General features: G+C 41.1%; 1 protein-coding gene across 1 annotated transcript in view; it reads right to left on the bottom strand.

The window, feature by feature from the left end:
• The window catches only part of LOC140346871 (uncharacterized), a 33,338-nt gene extending 22,560 nt beyond the window's left edge, over positions 1–10,778 (bottom strand). Inside the window, exons 1-4 of the mRNA XM_072433091.1 lie at positions 10,615–10,778; positions 10,376–10,538; positions 8,727–8,945; positions 7,121–7,222 (exon numbers count right to left, since the gene is read on the bottom strand). Of these exons, the coding sequence (XP_072289192.1) occupies positions 7,121–7,222; positions 8,727–8,945; positions 10,376–10,538; positions 10,615–10,778 (648 nt within the window). The remainder of the gene's footprint in view (positions 1–7,120; positions 7,223–8,726; positions 8,946–10,375; positions 10,539–10,614) is intronic.
• Positions 10,779–20,605: the final 9,827 nt, after the last annotated feature.

Consider the following 20,605-nt stretch of genomic DNA (forward strand, 5'->3'; position numbering starts at 1 on the left):
AAGCCGTGTCTGAGCTGTGGGGGGCAGAGGTGAGGGCCCTGGGCAGTGGCACAAGCCTCGACGAGTCCAGAGGAAAAACCAGAGCGGAACCAGGTCAGGATCAGTCCATAAATACAGGAGCTTCGCTCAGAGGGACAGAGGCTGTGACGAGGACAAAACAAACTATAGAGAGTTGTCGAAACGGCCTTTTGTCTTTTGTATGTGCAGGTAAATGGACTGAAAGGCGAAGAGAATAGTGGAAAGAGTCATTCTTAAAAACAGTGTCAAGGTTCAAATTGGTTAAAGTTAAATTAAAACAGTGACAACTTGAACAGAGCAATAATAAACTTATAAGATATATAGCACTTTTCAAGATACGACACTTTACTCAGAGACAAACACAGACAAACAAACAATAAAGATTAAGTTATTGAAAGGCAGTTTTGAAGGTGATTAGTGTGGATGGAATTCAGTAAATTATAGATTATACAGGAGAAAGTAGGGGCATAATTACTTCATCAGGGTTCAAACTCTACAATGATATACTACCAGGTTTAGCTCATTTCTGTAAATAATCACAAACACAAAAAACACAAAAAATAACTTCATGAAGTGACCTGGATATTATTTGGAACAGGACTTTTATAGGTGAAAATAAGGAGTTATTATAATCAAGAAATAAAGCAAAGCAACTACAATTCTTAGCCTCTGACTGAGATCTTTATTCAAGCATAGATTTCAGAAGGGGAATAATATCAAAGTATATGGACTTGGACAGTCAATCTACTGAAATATATTAAAATTAAATGGGAAAAGGAAGTTAATTTTGTTTTGACGGATGAGGAGTGGGAAGAAATACGTACATGACAACAAAGTCCTGTGTTTGGAGGGAGTTTAGTTGTAGAATGTGACCCGTTTTTTCATAACACCGTGTCGGAGTGCTCATTATTCACATGGTGCCGAATGCTGGGGAAAGTGTGGCGGTCGGGAGGCAGATCATTACCATGTATTTGGAGACTTTCCTGCTGCAGAGAAACACCGGGCACAAATGAACAAAGCAATGCAGACAATGTTTGATACTGCTATTCCACAACGTTTTGGAACAATGTATTTAGGCCTCAAAACTCCCGCCATGGACATAATGGATGGATATCTGTGGAGAGTACTTCTGACAGACGGAAAGAAGGCGATCACACACTGCTCCGATGATTAAGGACTGGACGGACATCATAACTGTCACACGCACCAGGGACATAACTGCTGGACTCATTTGAAAGTCGATACATTCAATAAACAATGGATTAAATGGGACTTTTTTTGTCCTTTAGATACAATTCTATTACTTTCTACCGTATTTTCTGGACTATAAGTTGCAGTATAAGTATATAAATATAAGTATAAGTCGCGCCCCGGCCAAAACTATGAAAAAAGGTGCAACTTATAGTCCGGAAAATACGGTAACTTTATTCTTTACTCATCCTGAGCCCTTTTTTAAAGCTTTTTTTTAATCTAAAAAATGTATTTCTTTTTTTCCTCTTTCTCTTTCTTTACATAGGCCAGTTTGTTTTATGTTCATTTTTGTTGTTTTATGTTAAAACAATTATTTGTAAAAAAAAATCAATACGCTCAATACAAATTAGAATGCAAATGATATTTTTTCTCTGATTTTGCCAAATAGTAAAAATAAATGTCAATCATCATCATATTCAAGTCATCAACCTTTAGAGTACAATACCAAATAAAACATTAAATTTAAATTTAAAAATCCACCGTTCCAAATTATTATACACAACAGAGTTTGAAACCATGTTAAGAACTGCACATGGTCATATGTTAAATTAGAAGCATTAGCAGGTCATATTTACTGAAATCATAAGTCGTTTCAATCCTAACATCTGAACAGGTCACATTACATTTGAACGTTACATTTGAACGTCACATTTGAACATTACATTTGAACATTACATTTGAACATTACATTTGAACATTACATTTGAACATTACATTTGAACATTACATTTGAACATAGGAGTTTGACATTTCTTGCATCCGTTGAACTTGTGAGTTTGTGGAGAGTTTCTGTTGAATTTCTTTGCAGGACGTCAGAACATCCTCCCAGAGCTGCTGTCGGGATGTGAACTGCCTCCTGTCTTCATAGATCTTTCACTGAAGGATGCTCACAAGGTTCTCAGTAGGGCTGAGGTCAGGGGAGGACGGGGGCCACGCCATGAGCTCCTCTTCTTTTACTTTCCAGAGCAGCCGATGATGGGGGTCAGTCTCTGGAGGGTCCTACAGCTTCATGTTCACAGGACTCCAGAGGCACCAGCAGCTTACAATACCGGTTTGCTGCTTTGTAAGAGCATTCTAGCAACTGCTCTTTTAATCCGATGCATTTGTCTGGCAGAAAACCTCCTCATTGTGCCTTTATCTGCTCCGTGTGTGCTCTGAATCTGCCACAAATCTCTTATTCGTACGATGATCATACCTTGTCCAAGACGTTCAACTATTTCACGCTTATCGGCACAATAAAAAAAAAAAAAAATCAGTTTGATAATGTGGAACGTCCTTCTTGAGTGGTTTTTCCTTTAATTGGACCTGCCCGGCAAACAAAAAGACTGATTTCACTGACCCAAAGAGCCCAAAGAGCCCAAAGAGCCCTGAGACACAATACCATCCATGAGTTTCACTGGAAAACCAACAAAAATAACCTTTATGACAACACAATTAAGCATAATAGTTTGGAACACAGTGTAGATGAATGACACTTGTATATTGTTTGTGAAGAGTAATGTACATAATCCTATATGTAAAAGAGCTTTTATTGGAATTATATGCTGTAATATTAAAGGGTTGTGCATTATAAGTGTCATGTCTCTAGTATGGTTGTTGTGTACATCCTTTTTAAGCTGTATAATAACAGAATATACTACTACTACTACTACTACTACTACTACTACTACTACTACTACTACTACTACTACTACTACTACTACTACTACTACTACTACTACTACTACTACTACTACTACTACTACTACTACTACTACTACTACTACTACTACTACTACTACTACTACTACTACTACTACTACTACTACTACTACTACTACTACTACTACTACTACTACTACTACTACTACTACTACTACTACTACTACGAGGTTAAGTGCGGACATTGTGTTTGTTGGAAAATTTAGTGTCACTGTTTTTTGCACCAACTGTCAAAATGTGTTTCTTTGCTTTTTTCACCTCATTTTTCATCTCATCTCATCTGTGGCGCTTTTATTTTTCCCTCAATTTGACTTTATACCATAAAATTGACACTGGAAGTAGTCTATTCTCCATTATTTCTCCAACTTTGTGCAAAAAAGATTATATAGTGTTTGGGATATAAATCAAATCCCAGACTTTGTTCATACTTCCTGTTCTGTGTCACATTTTGAAGGAATAAAGAATATTTTCCAAAATAAAATCACCTGCAGTGGATTACTACAAAGACATTGTTTGGGCCAGAATCCAAATGCGTGTTGTGCATAAGGAGAAGCAGCTGCCGCCGCCTCAGCCATAACTCTCAACGCTGGAATAGCATAAATATAGCAACAATGAAGACAAGTTGCTCGATAATGCGTAAAGATTATTTGGCAAGACTTTGAAGTGAAAATCAAATTAAGTGGATGGCTCATTTTTTATCCAAACAAATGACTTCAGACAATATCAAGTTGTGTAAATTGACACTGACTTTTTTTTGGCCCTTGACCCAAAGCAGTATTCAGGAAATTCCTCAAATTATGCCCTTAAGAGGCAATAAAAGTTCCACAGTTACCATGGTGACACAATGTACACGTGAGGGAACACAGCCACATACGTTTTTAGAGGGTCTGAAAACTCGAAAATAGAATATATTTAGAGAAAAGTGCCTTAAAAATGAACAAAAAGTCTCAATGAACAATAGAAGTCGACTAATATCATCCTTAGTTGCCATAATATCATTAACAGCAATAATTCCCAATATCATACAGCCCTAACGCAGACTGAAGTGAACTTAGACAAGGAGCACAGAGAAAATACATGAATAATTACTCTTGCCTCGATTCAAAGCCCGTAATTATAAACTATATTAACAAACGACTAGACTCTGGTCCGCCTCAAACGCATTTTCCTCTCTCCGATGTGGAAAGTTGTGTGTGGCGATCTAAACCTGGGAGTGTTCCACGCCGAGGATGCAAAGACAATGAATGAATGATTGAATGAATGGATGGATGGATGGATGGATGGTGAGGCCAAACCATGTTCCCGAAAGGTCCCATAAACACAACTGCCACATCCCACTGCGAGGCTCGGACAGAAAACCGACGCAGCCCTTTTTCCAAACCCATAACCGCGGTGCCACCCATCCTCCTCCAACGGGAAGAAAAAGAAACCTCTTTATAAAGGCCAAGCACAAATCAGCAACAGTAAACGTCAGGGCTGTCGACGAAACTGAATGAAACGAAACCTCAACCAAAGACGAGCTCTGTGCATCCAGTCAAAAAGGAAAGAGGGGAAAAGGTGTAAAATGTAACCCAGTGTCAGCCGTTTCCTGTCCAGAGTAAAGCGACTCACTTTTAGTTTTAAATACAGGTATATATACTTTTCTTACTAATTCAAATGAACAGACAAAGAGAAAAAAATTGTAAAAATAAATAAATTAAAAATAAATAAATTAAAAAAGAAGAGAAAAGAAAAGAAAAAAGACCAGGCAAGCAAAAAACAGATGTAAAATTGGAAATGTAAGGCATGTAAAACAAGTTAAAGCACAAAAGGTCAAAAAGCGACTCACTTTGATGATGATCAGAGCATTGCACTTCTCGTTTATACACAAGAAACAGGGCAGTTATTATTTTCATAGTAGTGTGTGTGTGTGTGTGTATGTGTGTATGTGCGAGTGTGTGTGTGTCTGTGTGTGTGAGAGTCTGTGAGTCTGTGTGTGTGTGTGCGTGTCTGTGTGTGTCTGTGTGTGTGTGTGTGTGTATGTGCGAGTGTGTGTGTGTCTGTGTGTGTGAGAGTCTGTGAGTCTGTGTGTGTGTGTGTGTGCGTGTCTGTGTGTGTGTGTGTGTGTCTGTGTGTGTGTGTGTGTGAGAGTCTGTGAGTCTGTGTCTGTGTGTGTGTGTGTGTGTGTCTGTGTGTGTGTGTGCGTGTGTGTGTGTGTGTGTGCGTGTGCGTGTGTGTGTGCGTGTCCCGCAGACACATGACCACTCTCCTTTTTCCAACTTGTCCAATGCTAAACTGAATCAATGGCGATGTATCAGATAAAAGGTCATGGACGAGAACGCTACACTTTAACTTTATAGCTTTATTGTTCTTTTAGCCATTTCCTGTGATTGCATCAGAGCGAGTTAGTCACTCCGTCTGCTCCTGACGCTCGGCTGTAATGACCGGTGCAGCGGTGGTCATGTTTTATGGATATGATATGACAGATGTCGCGCTGACACCATAAATGTGAAGATGACACCGTAAACGTGAAGATGACAGCGAGAAGCCAATGATCCTGGAGCGTTCCAGGCTCAACAAAAACGACTCGAATAAACGTCGATGTCGTGTGATTTAGTGGCACAGGTCACAATCACACACTGCGACAGGAAGGATTTTATTTTTCAGAGACAGAGGTGAATAATGGTGTGTAATAAATGAACAAAAATCTATATATAATGTCTAGAATCAACAGCCGACTCACCAAATGTGGAAATGTTATATTTGGTGACGCTTCAAGACGCTCAGGAGCATCAAGAGGCCAGACATCGGCTGAAATGTCCTGTACAGAGAAGAAAGAGATGCAAATACATGTTTAATATTGGGAATTCTTTGTAATACGTTTCCCTTTGTCAGTTTAACCGTGCATTGGTTTTTCACAGTGTTTAGTGTTTTGACATTTTATTAATTCACTCTCGACACAGGTCAGCCAGAGCGTTGTAGTTTTTGTATGAACTAAGAACTATTCATGCTTTTATCAGCTCACAAAGAGACTATCGTGATATACTTTTTTGTCGCACATCACCCAAAAAAGTAATTTTAGAATTGATTTAAAATGTGGGCTTTTTGTTTTCAACGCCCTAAATGGCCTTACAGGTCCTTATCCTCTTGTCTGTGCACGAGCCAAGCAGAGCCTTAAGGTCAATAAACCAGATCAGCTCCAGAACCAGACTAAACACTGGGGCGATGGAGCTTTTTCTGTCTTGGGCCCCAATTTCCGGGTCTGGATGATCCACAGGAGTCTGTAGTAGAACATCTCCCCATTTCCTCCACAACATGATCCCCGTACTTTTTGGGCTGTACAGCACTCCTGAATAAAAGCCGTGCACATAGAATTTATGAAGAAAATAGACTTCTCCGTGATTATGAGTCTGATTGTTATAAAACACAGCGTTTTGAAGCTTAAACTATAGAAAACATGACATGACCCTTGGACTGTGTCAAACGCTTGCGCTTCCTGCTACAGTGCCCCCTGGTGGCTGTTTACCAGTAAAAATCTATTAAACCATTATAATGACCGCAGGACTTAGTGTTTTGTGTGTGTGTGTTCATGTTTGTTTTTGTTGTTTTTAACCCGCTATCGTCTGTTGTTGTAAAATCGAGACTCAAAATGTACTTCAGACTGGATTTTAACAATCACGCAGTAATGCAGTGCCACTGTTTTTGTTTTATTGTCTGCACTGATAATTGTATCGTATTTTGTTTTACACTTTGTATTGCCTTGATTTGATTGGAAAGTGAATATATTTGTGTATTACTGAAATATGTCTGTATGTAGTACTGTTGTAACAATACAAACTGGGGCAGCAACAATCATTATTTGCTATTCGATCGGCCAAAAACAACAACAGATTAAAAACAAAAATGGAAAAAGTGATGTTTTCTTTCAACTAAGGCTATAATATCATACTTTTATATTTCTGCACTTTTTTGCACTCATTTTACAGACATTGCATCATTGTCTAGTCATTATTCTTAACTAAAATGTTATAGAGACATATGGATTGACAGTCAGATATTCATTTATCAATATCGTCCACTCTTAATTTTAGCATCGTATCTGGGTTTAGTTTTTCTCTGGAGTTATGCAGTACAAATGAAGTAAAAGTACCGGGACAGACGTGGTAAATACCCCTGAGGTGTTGTCAGAGTCACAGGCCGGACGCTGGTCAGTGCAGTGGTCTCGGGCTGCGTCTGCGTTGCCCATCACAAAGTTCATCTGTCTCACTTCACCCTGAGGACACCAGGAAGAGGGGTCAAAGTTCACATTTAGGTAAACTTCAGAGAGGAACTCCACAACCGGCGGGTCAAGGAAAATGAGCGCGCAAAATGCCTTGTCATGGAGCTGTCAAAGTGATCCACAAACCAGAGCAACACGAGAGTCGGAGCGGTGGGAGTGACATTCAGCAAAACCACAAATATCAGATTTAAACGGTTATTTCTTTTATACAATCGTTTTACCATGAATGAACCAAATCATGACCTTACAATAACCTTTGAGCCCCAGCAAAATAATATTACTCCAGTTAAACGTTACATATTTTTGGGGAAATTAATACTATTTTAAAAGCACTGAATATATGTATATATTATTTATTATTTTTTTCAGTCATAGGTACGTTTTAAGTAAACTTGTTTTTTCTTTGTGGGTGACCTTTTCAGGTGAGGATCTGAAGGGTGTGTAACATTTATTTATGAAGAGGAATAAGTCGTTGTGATGAGCAGTTTTAAAGGGGATCCTGGGGTGAACATAAATGGAATGCATAAATACAACTTCCGTTTGCTGTAAACAGTTTTTGTAATAAATATTGGCCTGAGGCGGCGTTCAACCTTTGCCCTGACAACAATGATTGACAACTCCTGAATAATTATCTCTTTGACACAGTAACATTTAAAATAGATAAATCACCTGCAATTAGGCATTTTGTTTATCAAATTTTTATATCTTTATTATTAATTTTGCTTTATTTGAGTTCATATGGTTTTATCTTCTAAAAAATGAAATTAAAAAAATTAAATATATATATTTTTTAAATTAGGCATTTTGTTTGTCTATTTATTGTTTATTGTGTTTTGTTGTTGTCTTTGTTGTATGTTCTAAAAAACAACACAGGCAATTTTATTGAAATATTACATCTTTTATATTTTTTGTTTTATTCTTTATTTTTATTGTTTTATGTTCTAAATTTAGTTTAATTTTGTTTATTCATATATTTATTTCAGGGACAGTGCATATTAATAATAATTTCTGTAAATATGCCAGAATTGGCCTGTGGTCTGTAGTCCCATGTCAGCCTCAAACAGGGGAAAAAACACAGGTTGTTCTTGGTTTTGTTTTGGTTGTTTTATGTTCTAAAAAAAAGCAAATAGTCACAATATCAACTTTTAATGTTACAATTAGTGTGAGAAGAAAGTTTATGGATTTACAGTGAAATCCTTAATTTGCTTTCGTTCAATCACACGTGTAAATCAAAACTTGCTGAATGAAACAGGAATGATATTGGCGTGAAAACAGCCTGATAAAAAAGTACTTTACACGTAGTTTAACTTTTTTGGATTATAGATTGTATTGAAATTGGTGCATTCGATTCTCACAATTCAGACTAATCTTGACATCAATAACAAAAATCAAGATCAACAATCTCATGAACCAATTCTTGAAGCACTTAAATAAATAATTGAAAATAACCTAAAATAATGTTTACTGCGGTCCTCAATAACACTTTTCCCCTTCTCACCTGGAAGGACGTGTCGGGTGTGTCCAGGTTGCCTCCGACCATGACCAGGCCGTCGGTGGAGATGTGCTGCCAGGGATAGGCCCAGTTCAGCCTCTCCACCAGGGAACAGTCCACATAGACCTCCAGCCAAAGAGGGGACACACCCAGAGAGACACGGTGCCAGTCTCCATCCAGAACATGGCCAAGAGAAAACCTGGACACAGCAAGCAATCTAAAAGGCTAAAGTAAAGCAGCAACAACATACAAGGACAATGTGCGTATATATCTATATGTCTATTTCTACATGAATCACATTAAACTGTGATAGAGCTCATTGTGGAATGTCAGAAACTTTACTTTATTGGCAAAAGGTGACAAACGTTCATAGAGATGCTTTGGCCAAAATGATATAAACGTAAAGCTCCGTGCAGACGTTAGCAACATTAGCATAACAACACATTTATAACAGCAGAGACTCACAGGCTAAACAGAAGCGAGATGGCAGTAATAATAAGGACTATCGACATTTAAACTGCTGCATATTAAACTGAATCCAAACACAGGGCGCAGCAATGTTTGGGTTTTCTAACTCGGATAAACTTGGGATTCTGAAACCGAAGTATGAACAGTTCCTTTCCCTCTGCCGCTCGACTCATGAACACTTCATAGCTACTGTCATTTTAATAAATCATGTCAAAAATATACTTCAATATTTGCACTGCAGGGTTTGTACTAGCATTCTGAATAGGAGCGTGCCAAAATATCAAAATATCTATATATCATGATACTAAATTTGGTGATACAGTAGCGATATCGTGGGCTGCTGTATCGATATGTCGCCCTGAGTCACTGTTGGTATAATTCCTCATATTATTATGGTACTGCACTACAATGTTGTTGCTTGTTTAAAGAACGGAAACTTGTTTTTGACGATTAAAATGGGTGTATTTCATTTTGAGTTTGTGCAGGTCGTGGTTTAAAAAAGAGAAACGTGGTTCAAATGTATTGGGTTCTTTAAAAATAGTGATGTATCGCAGAATATCGTCAGCAATATATAGATTATGTATTGCATGTATCGCAAAATCGTGACATTACCGTATCGTGAGCCGTGTATCGCATCGATCTTGCCGTTTATATATTGTACTTGACATTTACACAGATTTTATCTTGCATGCCCTTATTTTAGCTTTCTAGTTTGTTGGTTAGGCCTTAGTTATTTTATTACTTGGTTTACGGATCCGCCGCACTTAGATTATTGATTTCTACAATACAAATAAAATAAATTATTATCTTTTTTTTTTTTATAAAGTACCGCCGACAACGCAAAATAGCATTCAATTAAATTTAAAAAGCGGTATTAAGTCAAAAGATAAGGGCTCGTGAAGCAATTTCTCGCCAAACTGTGCCCAGTCTGTGAAGGAGCGGGTCTGTTCCTGCGCACGGCCCCGGGGAGAGCGCGCGCGCCCGTCACCCTGCTGCTTGAAATTGAAATTATATTTATATTTCGTCCGCCTGTGCAATATATTTAATTCAACAATCCGTAAACCAAGTAATGCAATAACTGCGGCCTTAACTCTGAAACGTCCGAGGACAACCGATCGAAAGCATCGTGACGTGCGACGAAACAATCCCGATCTCCATTTTATTTTCTGGGTGGTGAAGGCGTTGACGTACTCGTAGTGTCTCTGCTGCGTGGAGATGACGCTGAGGGAGCGGCGGCCGAGGCGGAGCTGCAGGTGGACGTGATATTCAGAGTTTAGAATCGTGAGAACGCCGCTCTCCTTCAACTGCGGACTCCTGAGCTCCAGCAGGAAACTGAACTCGTCACAAAACCTGCAGGAAGAGGAACCACGTACACGGGTGATGTACTGCAGCCTGCGACGTCTTTAATCACCACAAAGACATTCACCTCGGACCGAATGCTCGTTCCGTGGCCATCATCACGTATCCCGAGGAGTTGAACTGCAGGGAGGGGCAGCCCTGAGCGTCGGTGTGTAAGGAGACATCGCCGGCACGAACTGCAGTCTGAGAGATGAGCCGCAGCAAATCCACCGTCTCTGCGGAAAAGAACATTGTTGCTCATTAAAAACTTAACATAGGCAATTAGTTTAAACAGCGCTGTTAAAGGGAGACATATTATGCTTAACTATAACATACTTAGATCACCATTTTGCATGTAGTTTATTGTAAACCGCAGTATTTATCTAAAACGGCTAAGAAATATACAGTATTTTCCGGAGTATAAGTCGCACCAGCCATAAAATGCATAATAGAGAAGAAAAAAACATAAATAAGTCGCACTGGAGAATGAAATGTGGTTGCAAGTGTGAAAATAACAAATAATATCACATATAAGTCGCTACAGAGTATAAGTATAAGTATAAATATAAGTATAAGTTTCACCCCGGCCAAAACTAAGAAAAAAGGTGCGACTTATAGTCTGGAAAATACGGTAGACAGGTTAACTTCCTGTTCAAAACTGCACTGTTTACATTTCTTTCCCAACTGTTTTTTTTCTTTACACAACCATTTTCCAGAATTGGGTAGGGTAAGGTTAGGGTTAGTTGTTAGTTTAAGGAACAGTATATGTTATAAAGTTTAGCATTTTAAAACTGGTTAATGCTAATGAGTGTGAAAAAGTAAATGACGCCACCGTTAGTAAACAGCAGATTTTTTAATGTTGTTTTTTTATTTTCGGAAAATGGCTACGTGACATTTTGAACCCTTGTATGTATGACTCGGAGTCTGAATTTAAAAAAATAATCACGTAGTAAGTAAGTACAGAGCGGTGGGCGGAGATAGGGGACAGGTGAAAGCAGACGAGCTCAAATTCAGGACAATACAAGATTATTCAAACATGTGCAAATCAATGTAACTTTGGGTAAACTAAATATAGATAAAAGCGAATAAAAGTCAATTTCGCGTACTATGTCCCGTTTTATCCGTTTGTGTCGTGTTGACCACTAGAGGCAGCACACACTTAGTATTAGACCGCTTTAGACCACAAAGTTTGCACTAAAATTGAAAAATAAAAATACTGCGAACGACAGACAATGCTACAATGCTAATAAACCGCCATGTTCACAGTGTTTAGCCACACCCACAAATACATTCACAATTATGTTCATTAATCAGCTTTATTGATCCAACTGGAATGAGCTTGACTTTCTGATCAACTACAGGCCAGTCTTTAAAGTGAATAAATCCACTAACGCTTCCGTGTAGAGTCGGTTTTGTGCATCTGTCGTACGAAACCTGAACCGAAAGACCCTTGACCTTTCCCTGACCCCGCACGCGACCTCTGGATACAGGCCTCGGAGGAGCTCGTGAGCGTTTATGGCGGCGATGAAATGTGACGGGCCCCGGGTCTCCTCACGCTGAAGCTCATGCCCGAGCAGAAGGGAAACATGCACTGGCACCAACCACACCACAACGGGTCAAGGCCACAAGTCCGGGTCAAAGGTCACTGCGCACAACGTTTGACACGGATCGAGCGACAAACGATAAATACAAAAACGGGAGTGAGATGCTACAAAGGGCGAGCGGTCCAAGTGTGAATTATGAGCCACGACTGGTGCTAACGGTCATTGTTGAGGTTGGTCATCAGTATTGGTCACATGTCCCACTCTATATCAGACCAATGTTTGTTCTACTGTTTGTGTTGCATTTCTGTTTCTATAAATCCACAACTTTATCATTCATAGTTAAGGATTGTCGATACAACTTTGTCAAATTGATCTTTTGTCTTAAAGTTTCAACAGAAAACAATCATGTCTTTGGAGTCGAGTAATGGCACTTTCTGAGGCTTTTGTGGGAAAGAATATTTCACTTTTGTTTATTTATGCAGTCATTTATGCAGTCATTTATGCAGTTATTTATGCAGTTATTTATGCAGTTATTTATGCAGTTATTTATGCAGTTATTTATGCAGTTATCTATGCAGTTATTTATGCAGTTATTTATGCAGTCATTTATGCAGTCATTTATGCAGTCATTTATGCAGTTACACAGTGAAATGCACCATAATCCTGCCCGTCTCAGATCAATGTTGTGATCACACTCTATACATTTATATAGATTAGATCCAGGCATCGATCACTAAACAGCTCTAAGATAATGTCTAGTACAAAAGTCATGTGAGTGTGACTGATGGTGGTCAGACTGGCAGCCTCGCTTCTGTCAGTCTGCCCCAGGACAGATGTTGCTGTAGAAAAGCTGATGGCACAGAACGAAAGGGAGTGAATGAATGCCAGATTTTGATGGATAAAGTTTTAATGTTTTTTTCATAAGTAACAAAAGATAATCAGGGTCAAACATGGAACTGTTTGTCCGAAGTCTAGTCTCATTTAATCCACTGGCGTTCATAGGTTTATCTGGGAAAGAGAATACACGGAATGCCTTATTTCTGATGACGATCTGCCATGATTGAAACCTTTGTGTGGGTGAAGTGAAGTCTCAACAGTCTCCCCGGGCGCCGTCTTTATTGCGCTGTGACCAGAACGTTATCAAACACCTCAGTTTAATCTCAGACACCAGAATACATCTGACGCTTCCCATAAATGAACAGAAATTAGCCTGTGTGGACCGGGCTGCCGCTCCGAGTGTCCAGGAGCTGTAATGACGCTGCAGATAGAGGACTTCTTTGTGGTTGGCCCCGGTTTTTTGGCTGCCACCTGCCCGCCCCGCTGCCAGGCCCGTCTCTCAGCTCCTGCGCGGGACATACCTGGGGCCCGGCGGCTCCGGTCACACTCCACCGGCCCTGATAAAGGCATGAAAGGAAACACGCATTCCTCCGCTCCGAGAGAGGCATTCCTCGGGTGAGAGAGCTGGAGACACGGCAGCCAGAGCGGGCCAAGAACGACCTGTGTGGAAATGAGCTTTTTCAACACGACAAGTCTGAGCTCAAGGGCCACAGCCAACCGAGATGATTTAAACAATTAGTCTTTCGATTAATCTATTCGATGTTCGGTTTGCGAAAGGCCAGTGAATATGAGATGTTTACAAAGTTTGATCACATTGATGTTTGAGGACGTTACGACTGATATTAGGACTTGGAAAAGCTGATTACGATTAGTCAGCAGATGTTTGCTTTTTCACTTATTGACATGGTTTATTAATAGACACGTTGCATGGTTATTTTCATTTTTTTGGATTACTTTATGGTAATGCTGTTTTTTACCCTGGTTAAATCAATGCAATTCTTTTTTTCTTTTTTTAAATACTGTATATATATTTGTTATACTTGTATATAGTGATCATGCAACAGCAAACCATTTGAGAATCAACCAAAAAGAGCCTGACAACATCTAAATACCTGTCCCCAAACATAAATGATGTCCCTGAAGCCTCCATGAATGCATCTTTAGCTTTTGCTTCAGAACTAAGACCACATGAACAATTAAATTCTATATCTTGGTCTTGAACCATATACTTCAAAAAAAAGTTAGATTTTTTTAAATGATCATAATAGATTTGAAATCAGTACTGACATGTATAGTGCGGTGATGACAATAAACTACTCTGCACACTACACTGAGCTGCTCGGTGTTCCACAGAAGCGTGTGGAAAGCGTTAGGACTCGCAGTCGTGGAGATCTAAGCGCCTCTGCACTTTTTACTCACGCGGGGGGAAAATGTCAGAGGTCCAGATGAAAAGGTGTTATTCTTCTGAGCTGACGGACGGCCCTCCAGGAGCAGGTGCCATCTTGTCTCCATGTGTGGACAGAAGGTCGAGGTAAATCTGGACTAAAGAGGTTCCCATAAACGCTCAGCCAGACTCTGACAGCCTCGAGACGGCCTCAGGTGTGAGACGCACCGGGCAACACTTCAGACACTCGCCACACACGGGACAATGCACCCATTATTACACTCTTACATCCCAAACTCTTACACTACATTTCTTCATTTGTTGCAACTTATAAAAGGAAGATAGAGGTAGAGATATTAAGATTCTACATGGATAATTATTCAGGTCACACTATCAAATTCAGATAAAAAAGATCATTGTGAGAAGAAGAAACATCACAATTTTACGATTATTCATGATTATTGACACTATTACTATATCATTTGCTTAAGTTGAATGGATTTCTTTTCCTCTTGAATGAATATGAAATTATAAGTTATGAATTTGAACTTTCTGAATGAAAAACAGATGGGGGGGAAAAAAATAAACTTTTTTGGGAGTAAAGTATGAATAAGAACAATTTATGAGGGCATTGTGAAAGATTAACTCAATAATATCACCGGTAAATTTATATCTGGTGCTCGTTTTACACATCATTTGGGCTGCACGGTTGGGGGAAAATATCTAACTCATATATCTAAGTCATTTTTCTGTGATTTTCTGTGATGAAACTGCGATTTCGATTCGATTGCGATTCATCTACATTATTAATTTTCATGATTTAAATGATGACCTTTTTCCTTTTATTGTTAATTTTCTTTGTTGTTATATAACCAAGCAACCAAAGTAAGTCACTTATTAAATTATTTGTGGGGCACAAAGCCAAATCATTGAAAAATCATCAATAAAAGACCTAATAAATGACCATTCTATTCCATTTTCTTCAAGATTTATTTGGCCTTATTAGACAAGGACAGTGTGAAATGGGGATGAGAGAGAAGGGCGGACATGCAGTGAACTGTCGGAGTCGGGATTCAAACTCACAACACTGCAACCGGCTGCACTTGGAGCCTGCATACGTGCACTGTGCCTTAACCACTCAACCACCGGGCAGAACACTATTCCTTTTTCATTGAGCGCTTTTGAAATACTGAGGCACATTCATCTCCACTCATTTCCCCTTTTACAAGACTAATATTTAGACGTTTCGAAGCTGCTGTTACAGTAACTCAACCCTGGTCAAGGATTACCCTAAATCCTGGGGAGGTAAACATGACGGGGCATTTACGGTCCTGTTGTATCCTGTTCCTTTAGGGGTCAGATAGGGATACTGCAGCGAGGGAGCGGCCATTACGGCTCGGAGCCACAAAGAAGAGGATTATTTAGTTTGCGCCTCTAATGCGGGGTCAGAGAAGTAACCAGCGGCAATAAAGGCTCACGCTTTAGTGTTTTTGTAGTGTCTGGTTGCGGCCGACCCCGTGACCTTCGAGTGACCTTAGGGTGACCTCAGGGGACTTCTATTGCACTGACAAAAGCCAATGTTAGTTCAGTAAAAGCAGGAGTGTGTTGTTATTGTGGAGTACTAGCAGGCCAGCCAAACATATGAACAGAAAGTAAATGGATTTCCTACAGTACATCATTGTTTGGTGATGTCCAAGGCCATTTTGAGGGTTAAGATGGTATAAATTGTGACTAAAAAGAGCCAAAACAATATAATACAAGTTTTTGATCAATGGGAAACAGTTTTAATGGTGAGAGTTAAAAGTGCTCATGAGGAATCTTTGCATGAGACAGAAATGAAGGCCCAGAGCGATGTTGAGGGATCAAATTTAATTAAGATGCAAAGGATGCAAAGTAAAACGCGCTCAAAGTTAGCACAGAAGCTAAAATAATCTGAAAATAAAGTTGAAACACCCTGAACAAGATGTTTCTGTCCTAAATCAAAACTTGAATGAAATGTAGTGTCTCTCATTTGATTAAGAAGATGCTAAATATTTTACACTTTTGATCGATTATAAAATTTGAATATTGAATTGATTAGCTGAAAGGCCTTTCTTACACACTTTCCTGTGTATCTGGGTCAGGAGCAGTGACTGAGGGCATCACACGTGTCCTACAGTGGGACCGCACATTCCAGGAGAGACAGAGACTTCACTTAAAATGATCCTAAATGTACTTCACAATAATTCAGTAAATGTGTTGGTCAAGTTGAACAAAAACATTAAAAATAACGTGGTCATCTGGAGTGTTTTCTGGAGGACGAGCACTTTAACCTGCAAAATGTAACAGTATGTAACGACCACATGCTTGTCCCCACGAGATGTTATGGTTTTACCTGGAATATTCCACATTCTGGCATTACACAAGCAGGAGGCGGAGCTCGCACGGGAACTGACATAGTGCACCTTTTATTATACTTTCAATCTAAGGATAATCTTTGATTTTCTTTTGAATACATTGGTTTTAGAGTGGATTGGTCCATGACACTGTGACGCTGACTCATGTTTCAAAGACTGATGTTGAATGAGTCCAAGGCGTCTCCAAAAACAGGGATAAAAGTTTATGTTTCATTCCAGACTCGACATAATCTGGGGGAAATTGGGATTTCATGGTGATCAAAACATCTGTGATTTTCAAATAAGATACAGATTCTACATTTAAACAGTGATAGACTAAGAACTATATTTTGATACATATAATGGACCAAAAATAGACTCAGCAAAAGTAAAAGTGTCACATGCAAAAATCTACTTTTTTTTTTTGTGTGAATTTTGTGAAAGAGTATATTGTAAAAGTATTTTAGGTCAACCAGGAAGTAAGAGCCAAAAGCAGAAACCTGATTGGCTGTGCTTGCAGTGAGTGCTAAGTGTTGCCCGGTGGTGGAGGGGTTAAGTCACAGCTGGGCTCTGGTGCCGCTGGCCACAGTGTCGTGAGTTTGAGTCCCGACTCTACGATTTACTGCATGTCTTCCCGTCTCTCTCATTCCACATTTCAGCCTGTCCTCTCCTGTCCTCTCCTGTCCTCTCCTGTCCTCTCCCGTCCTCTCCCGTCCTCTCCTCTTCTGTCCTCTCCTGTCCTCTCCCGTCCTCTCCCGGCCCCCCCGTCCTCTCCCGTCCTCTCCTGTCCTCTCCCGTCCTCTCCTCTTCTGTCCTCTCCTGTCCTCTCCCGTCCTCTCCCGTCCTCTCCCGTCCTCTCCTCTCCTGTCCTCTCCCGTCCTCTCCCGTCCTCTCCCGTCCTCTCCTGTCCTGTCCCGTCCTCTCCCGTCCTCTCCCGTCCTCTCCCGTCCTCTCCCGTCCTCTCCCCTCCTGTCCTCTCCTGTCCTCTCCTGTCCTCTCCCGTCCTCTCCCGTCCTCTCCCGTCCTGTCCTGTCTAATAAAGCCTACAACATTTTTACGCAGGATGTCACCATGAAAGTGCTACAAATAACTCTACTTTTCAGTGTTCATTGAGTAGAAAGATACATACTCTCAAATGTAGCGAAGTAAAAGTAAAACGTCTCCAATGTAAAAATCACTTAAGTCCAGACCTAAAACTTCTACTTAAGTGCAGTACTTTTACTTCCCCCCGCTGTAATTAAAGTTCACATACTCAGATTTTTGAAATAGCTTTTAACCTGGTGATTGTTGTTGTTCACGCTTTAGAAATAGAACTATTTGATATCAGTCACACAAGATCCACGTCGTTCTTTCAAAGGCTTAAACACTGTTGAATTCTGAATGGAGCTCATATCAATGTCCCAATGTGACCACGCCCCTTCAAAAACTCTCTACACTCACTTTTATCCCACATTTAAAAACACATTTTCTTCTGTTGAGGGCAAACTTGTCACAGACTGGAGCGGACAGCGTGTTTGTGTAGTAAAGTGATCTTCTTTCCACAAAACTTCAGAAGAGACACTAACATTATGACATCAGGGGTCGTGAGAGGTCAACATAACAAACTTCACATCAAATGAAATGTAGTCAGAAGACCCAACATAATCATACCGCTCTTATTCCAGCTGAATTTGGTGCATTCATCACTTTCATGTCAGAAAAACTTTAACAATAAGAAAACTCATTGCTCTGCTTCTCTTATAGCATCATTCTTTAGAACACAACTATAGCCGGCTAAACACCAGACGGTTTTTAAATCGGCGGCAATTTAAAGACAGGACAGTAAGTTTGCCGACCACAGACATGAGGACGTTTTGCAAAGATCATTTGTGTCACACTCAGATGAAGCACAGCCACACCAAGCGCGATGTCTCACGAGCAGAGGAGAGCGCAGGTGTCACGTGATTGACCGGGAGGTAATTGACTCCAAATACACGAAGACTTCCACAACCAATAATCACGTATGAGAATCGCTGCTCAGGTCACGCCCAAAGTCACGTGGAGAGGCAAATCGAGCTTAAAATCTTCTATTGTCCAGAAGGCTTTACCTGTGGGGTTCCCCAAGGGTCAGTCCTGGGTCCCCTTCTGTTTAACCTCTACATGCTGCCGTTAGGTCAGTTAATACGCAGTGAAAATGTGTCCTATCACAATGATGCAGACGAGTCAGATCTATGTTTCACTGTCGCAGGTGACTATGGACCAGTGGATTCACTCTGTCACTGCATCCAACAGATCAGTTTGTGGAGGCAAAACAACTTTCTCCAGCTGAACTCAAAAACTGAAATAATCGTTTTTGGCCACAGAAACAAAGAGAAAGTGTTAGCGTCACCTCCAGAGTCTTACTCTAAAACCTACAAATCAAGTTAGAAATCTGGGGGTAATAATGGACTCAGACTTGAACTTTAACAGCCACATCAAATCAATAACATCAGCAGCTTTTTACCATCTAAAAAACATTGCCAAAATCAAAAATATAGTGTCAAAACCAGATTTAGAGAGACTTATCCATGCGTTTGTCTCCAGTAGATTAGACTACTGTAACGGCCTGCTCACTGGCCTCTCCAAACGAGCTGTAAAACAGCTGCAGTACATCCAGAACGCTGCTGCTCGGGTCCTGACTAGAACCAGGAAGTACCATCACATTAGTCCTGTTCTCAGGTCTCTGCACTGGCTCCTGTGGCTCAGAGAATAGACTTTAAAGCAGCTCTGCTTGTGTACAAGTCTCTCCATGGCCTAGCACCAAAGTACATCTTGGACATGTTAGTGCCATATGAACCATCTCGGACTCTGAGGACCTCAGGGACAGGCCTCCTGTTGGTGCCAGAGTCAGGACTAAACATGGACCGGCCTCCTGCTGGTGCCAGAGTCAGGACTAAACATGGACCGGCCTCCTGCTGGTGTCCAGAGTCAGGACTAAACATGGACCGGCCTCCTGCTGGTGCCAGAGTCAGGACTAAACATGGACCGGCCTCCTGCTGGTGTCCAGAGTCAGGACTAAACATGGACCGGCCTCCTGCTGGTGTCCAGAGTCAGGACTAAACATGGACCGGCCTCCTGCTGGTGCCCAGAGTCAGGACTAAACATGTACCTGCCTCCTGCTGGTGCCAGAGTCAGGACTAAACATGGACCGGCCTCCTGCTGGTGCCAGAGTCAGGACTAAACATGTACCTGCCTCCTGCTGGTGCCAGAGTCAGGACTAAACATGGACCGGCCTCCTGCTGGTGTCCAGAGTCAGGAGTAAACATGGACCGGCCTCCTGCTGGTGTCCAGAGCCAGGAGTAAACATGGACCGGCCTCCTGCTGGTGCCAGAGTCAGGACTAAACATGGATCGGCCTCCTGCTGGTGTCCAGAGTCAGGAGTAAACATGGACCGGCCTCCTGCTGGTGCCAGAGTCAGGACTAAACATGGACCGGCCTCCTGCTGGTGCCCAGAGTCAGGACTAAACATGGACCGGCCTCCTGCTGGTGCCAGAGTCAGGACTAAACATGGACCGGCCTCCTGCTGGTGCCCAGAGTCAGGACTAAACATGGACCGGCCTCCTGCTGGTGCCAGAGTCAGGACTAAACATGGACCGGCCTCCTGCTGGTGCCAGAGTCAGGACTAAACATGGACCGGCCTCCTGCTGGTGCCAGAGTCAGGACTAAACATGGACCGGCCTCCTGCTGGTGCCAGAGTCAGGACTAAACATGGACCGGCCTCCTGCTGGTGCCAGAGTCAGGACTAAACATGGACCGGCCTCCTGCTGGTGCCAGAGTCAGGACTAAACATGGACCGGCCTCCTGCTGGTGCCAGAGTCAGGACTAAACATGGACCGGCCTCCTGCTGGTGCCAGAGTCAGGACTAAACATGGACCGGCCTCCTGCTGGTGCCAGAGTCAGGACTAAACATGGACCGGCCTC

This window comes from Eucyclogobius newberryi, unplaced genomic scaffold (assembly GCF_026437365.1).
Source record: "Eucyclogobius newberryi isolate DKJ021-1_F unplaced genomic scaffold, fEucNew1.0.hap1 SCAF_6, whole genome shotgun sequence".
NCBI classification, from domain to species: domain Eukaryota; kingdom Metazoa; phylum Chordata; class Actinopteri; order Gobiiformes; family Gobiidae; genus Eucyclogobius; species Eucyclogobius newberryi.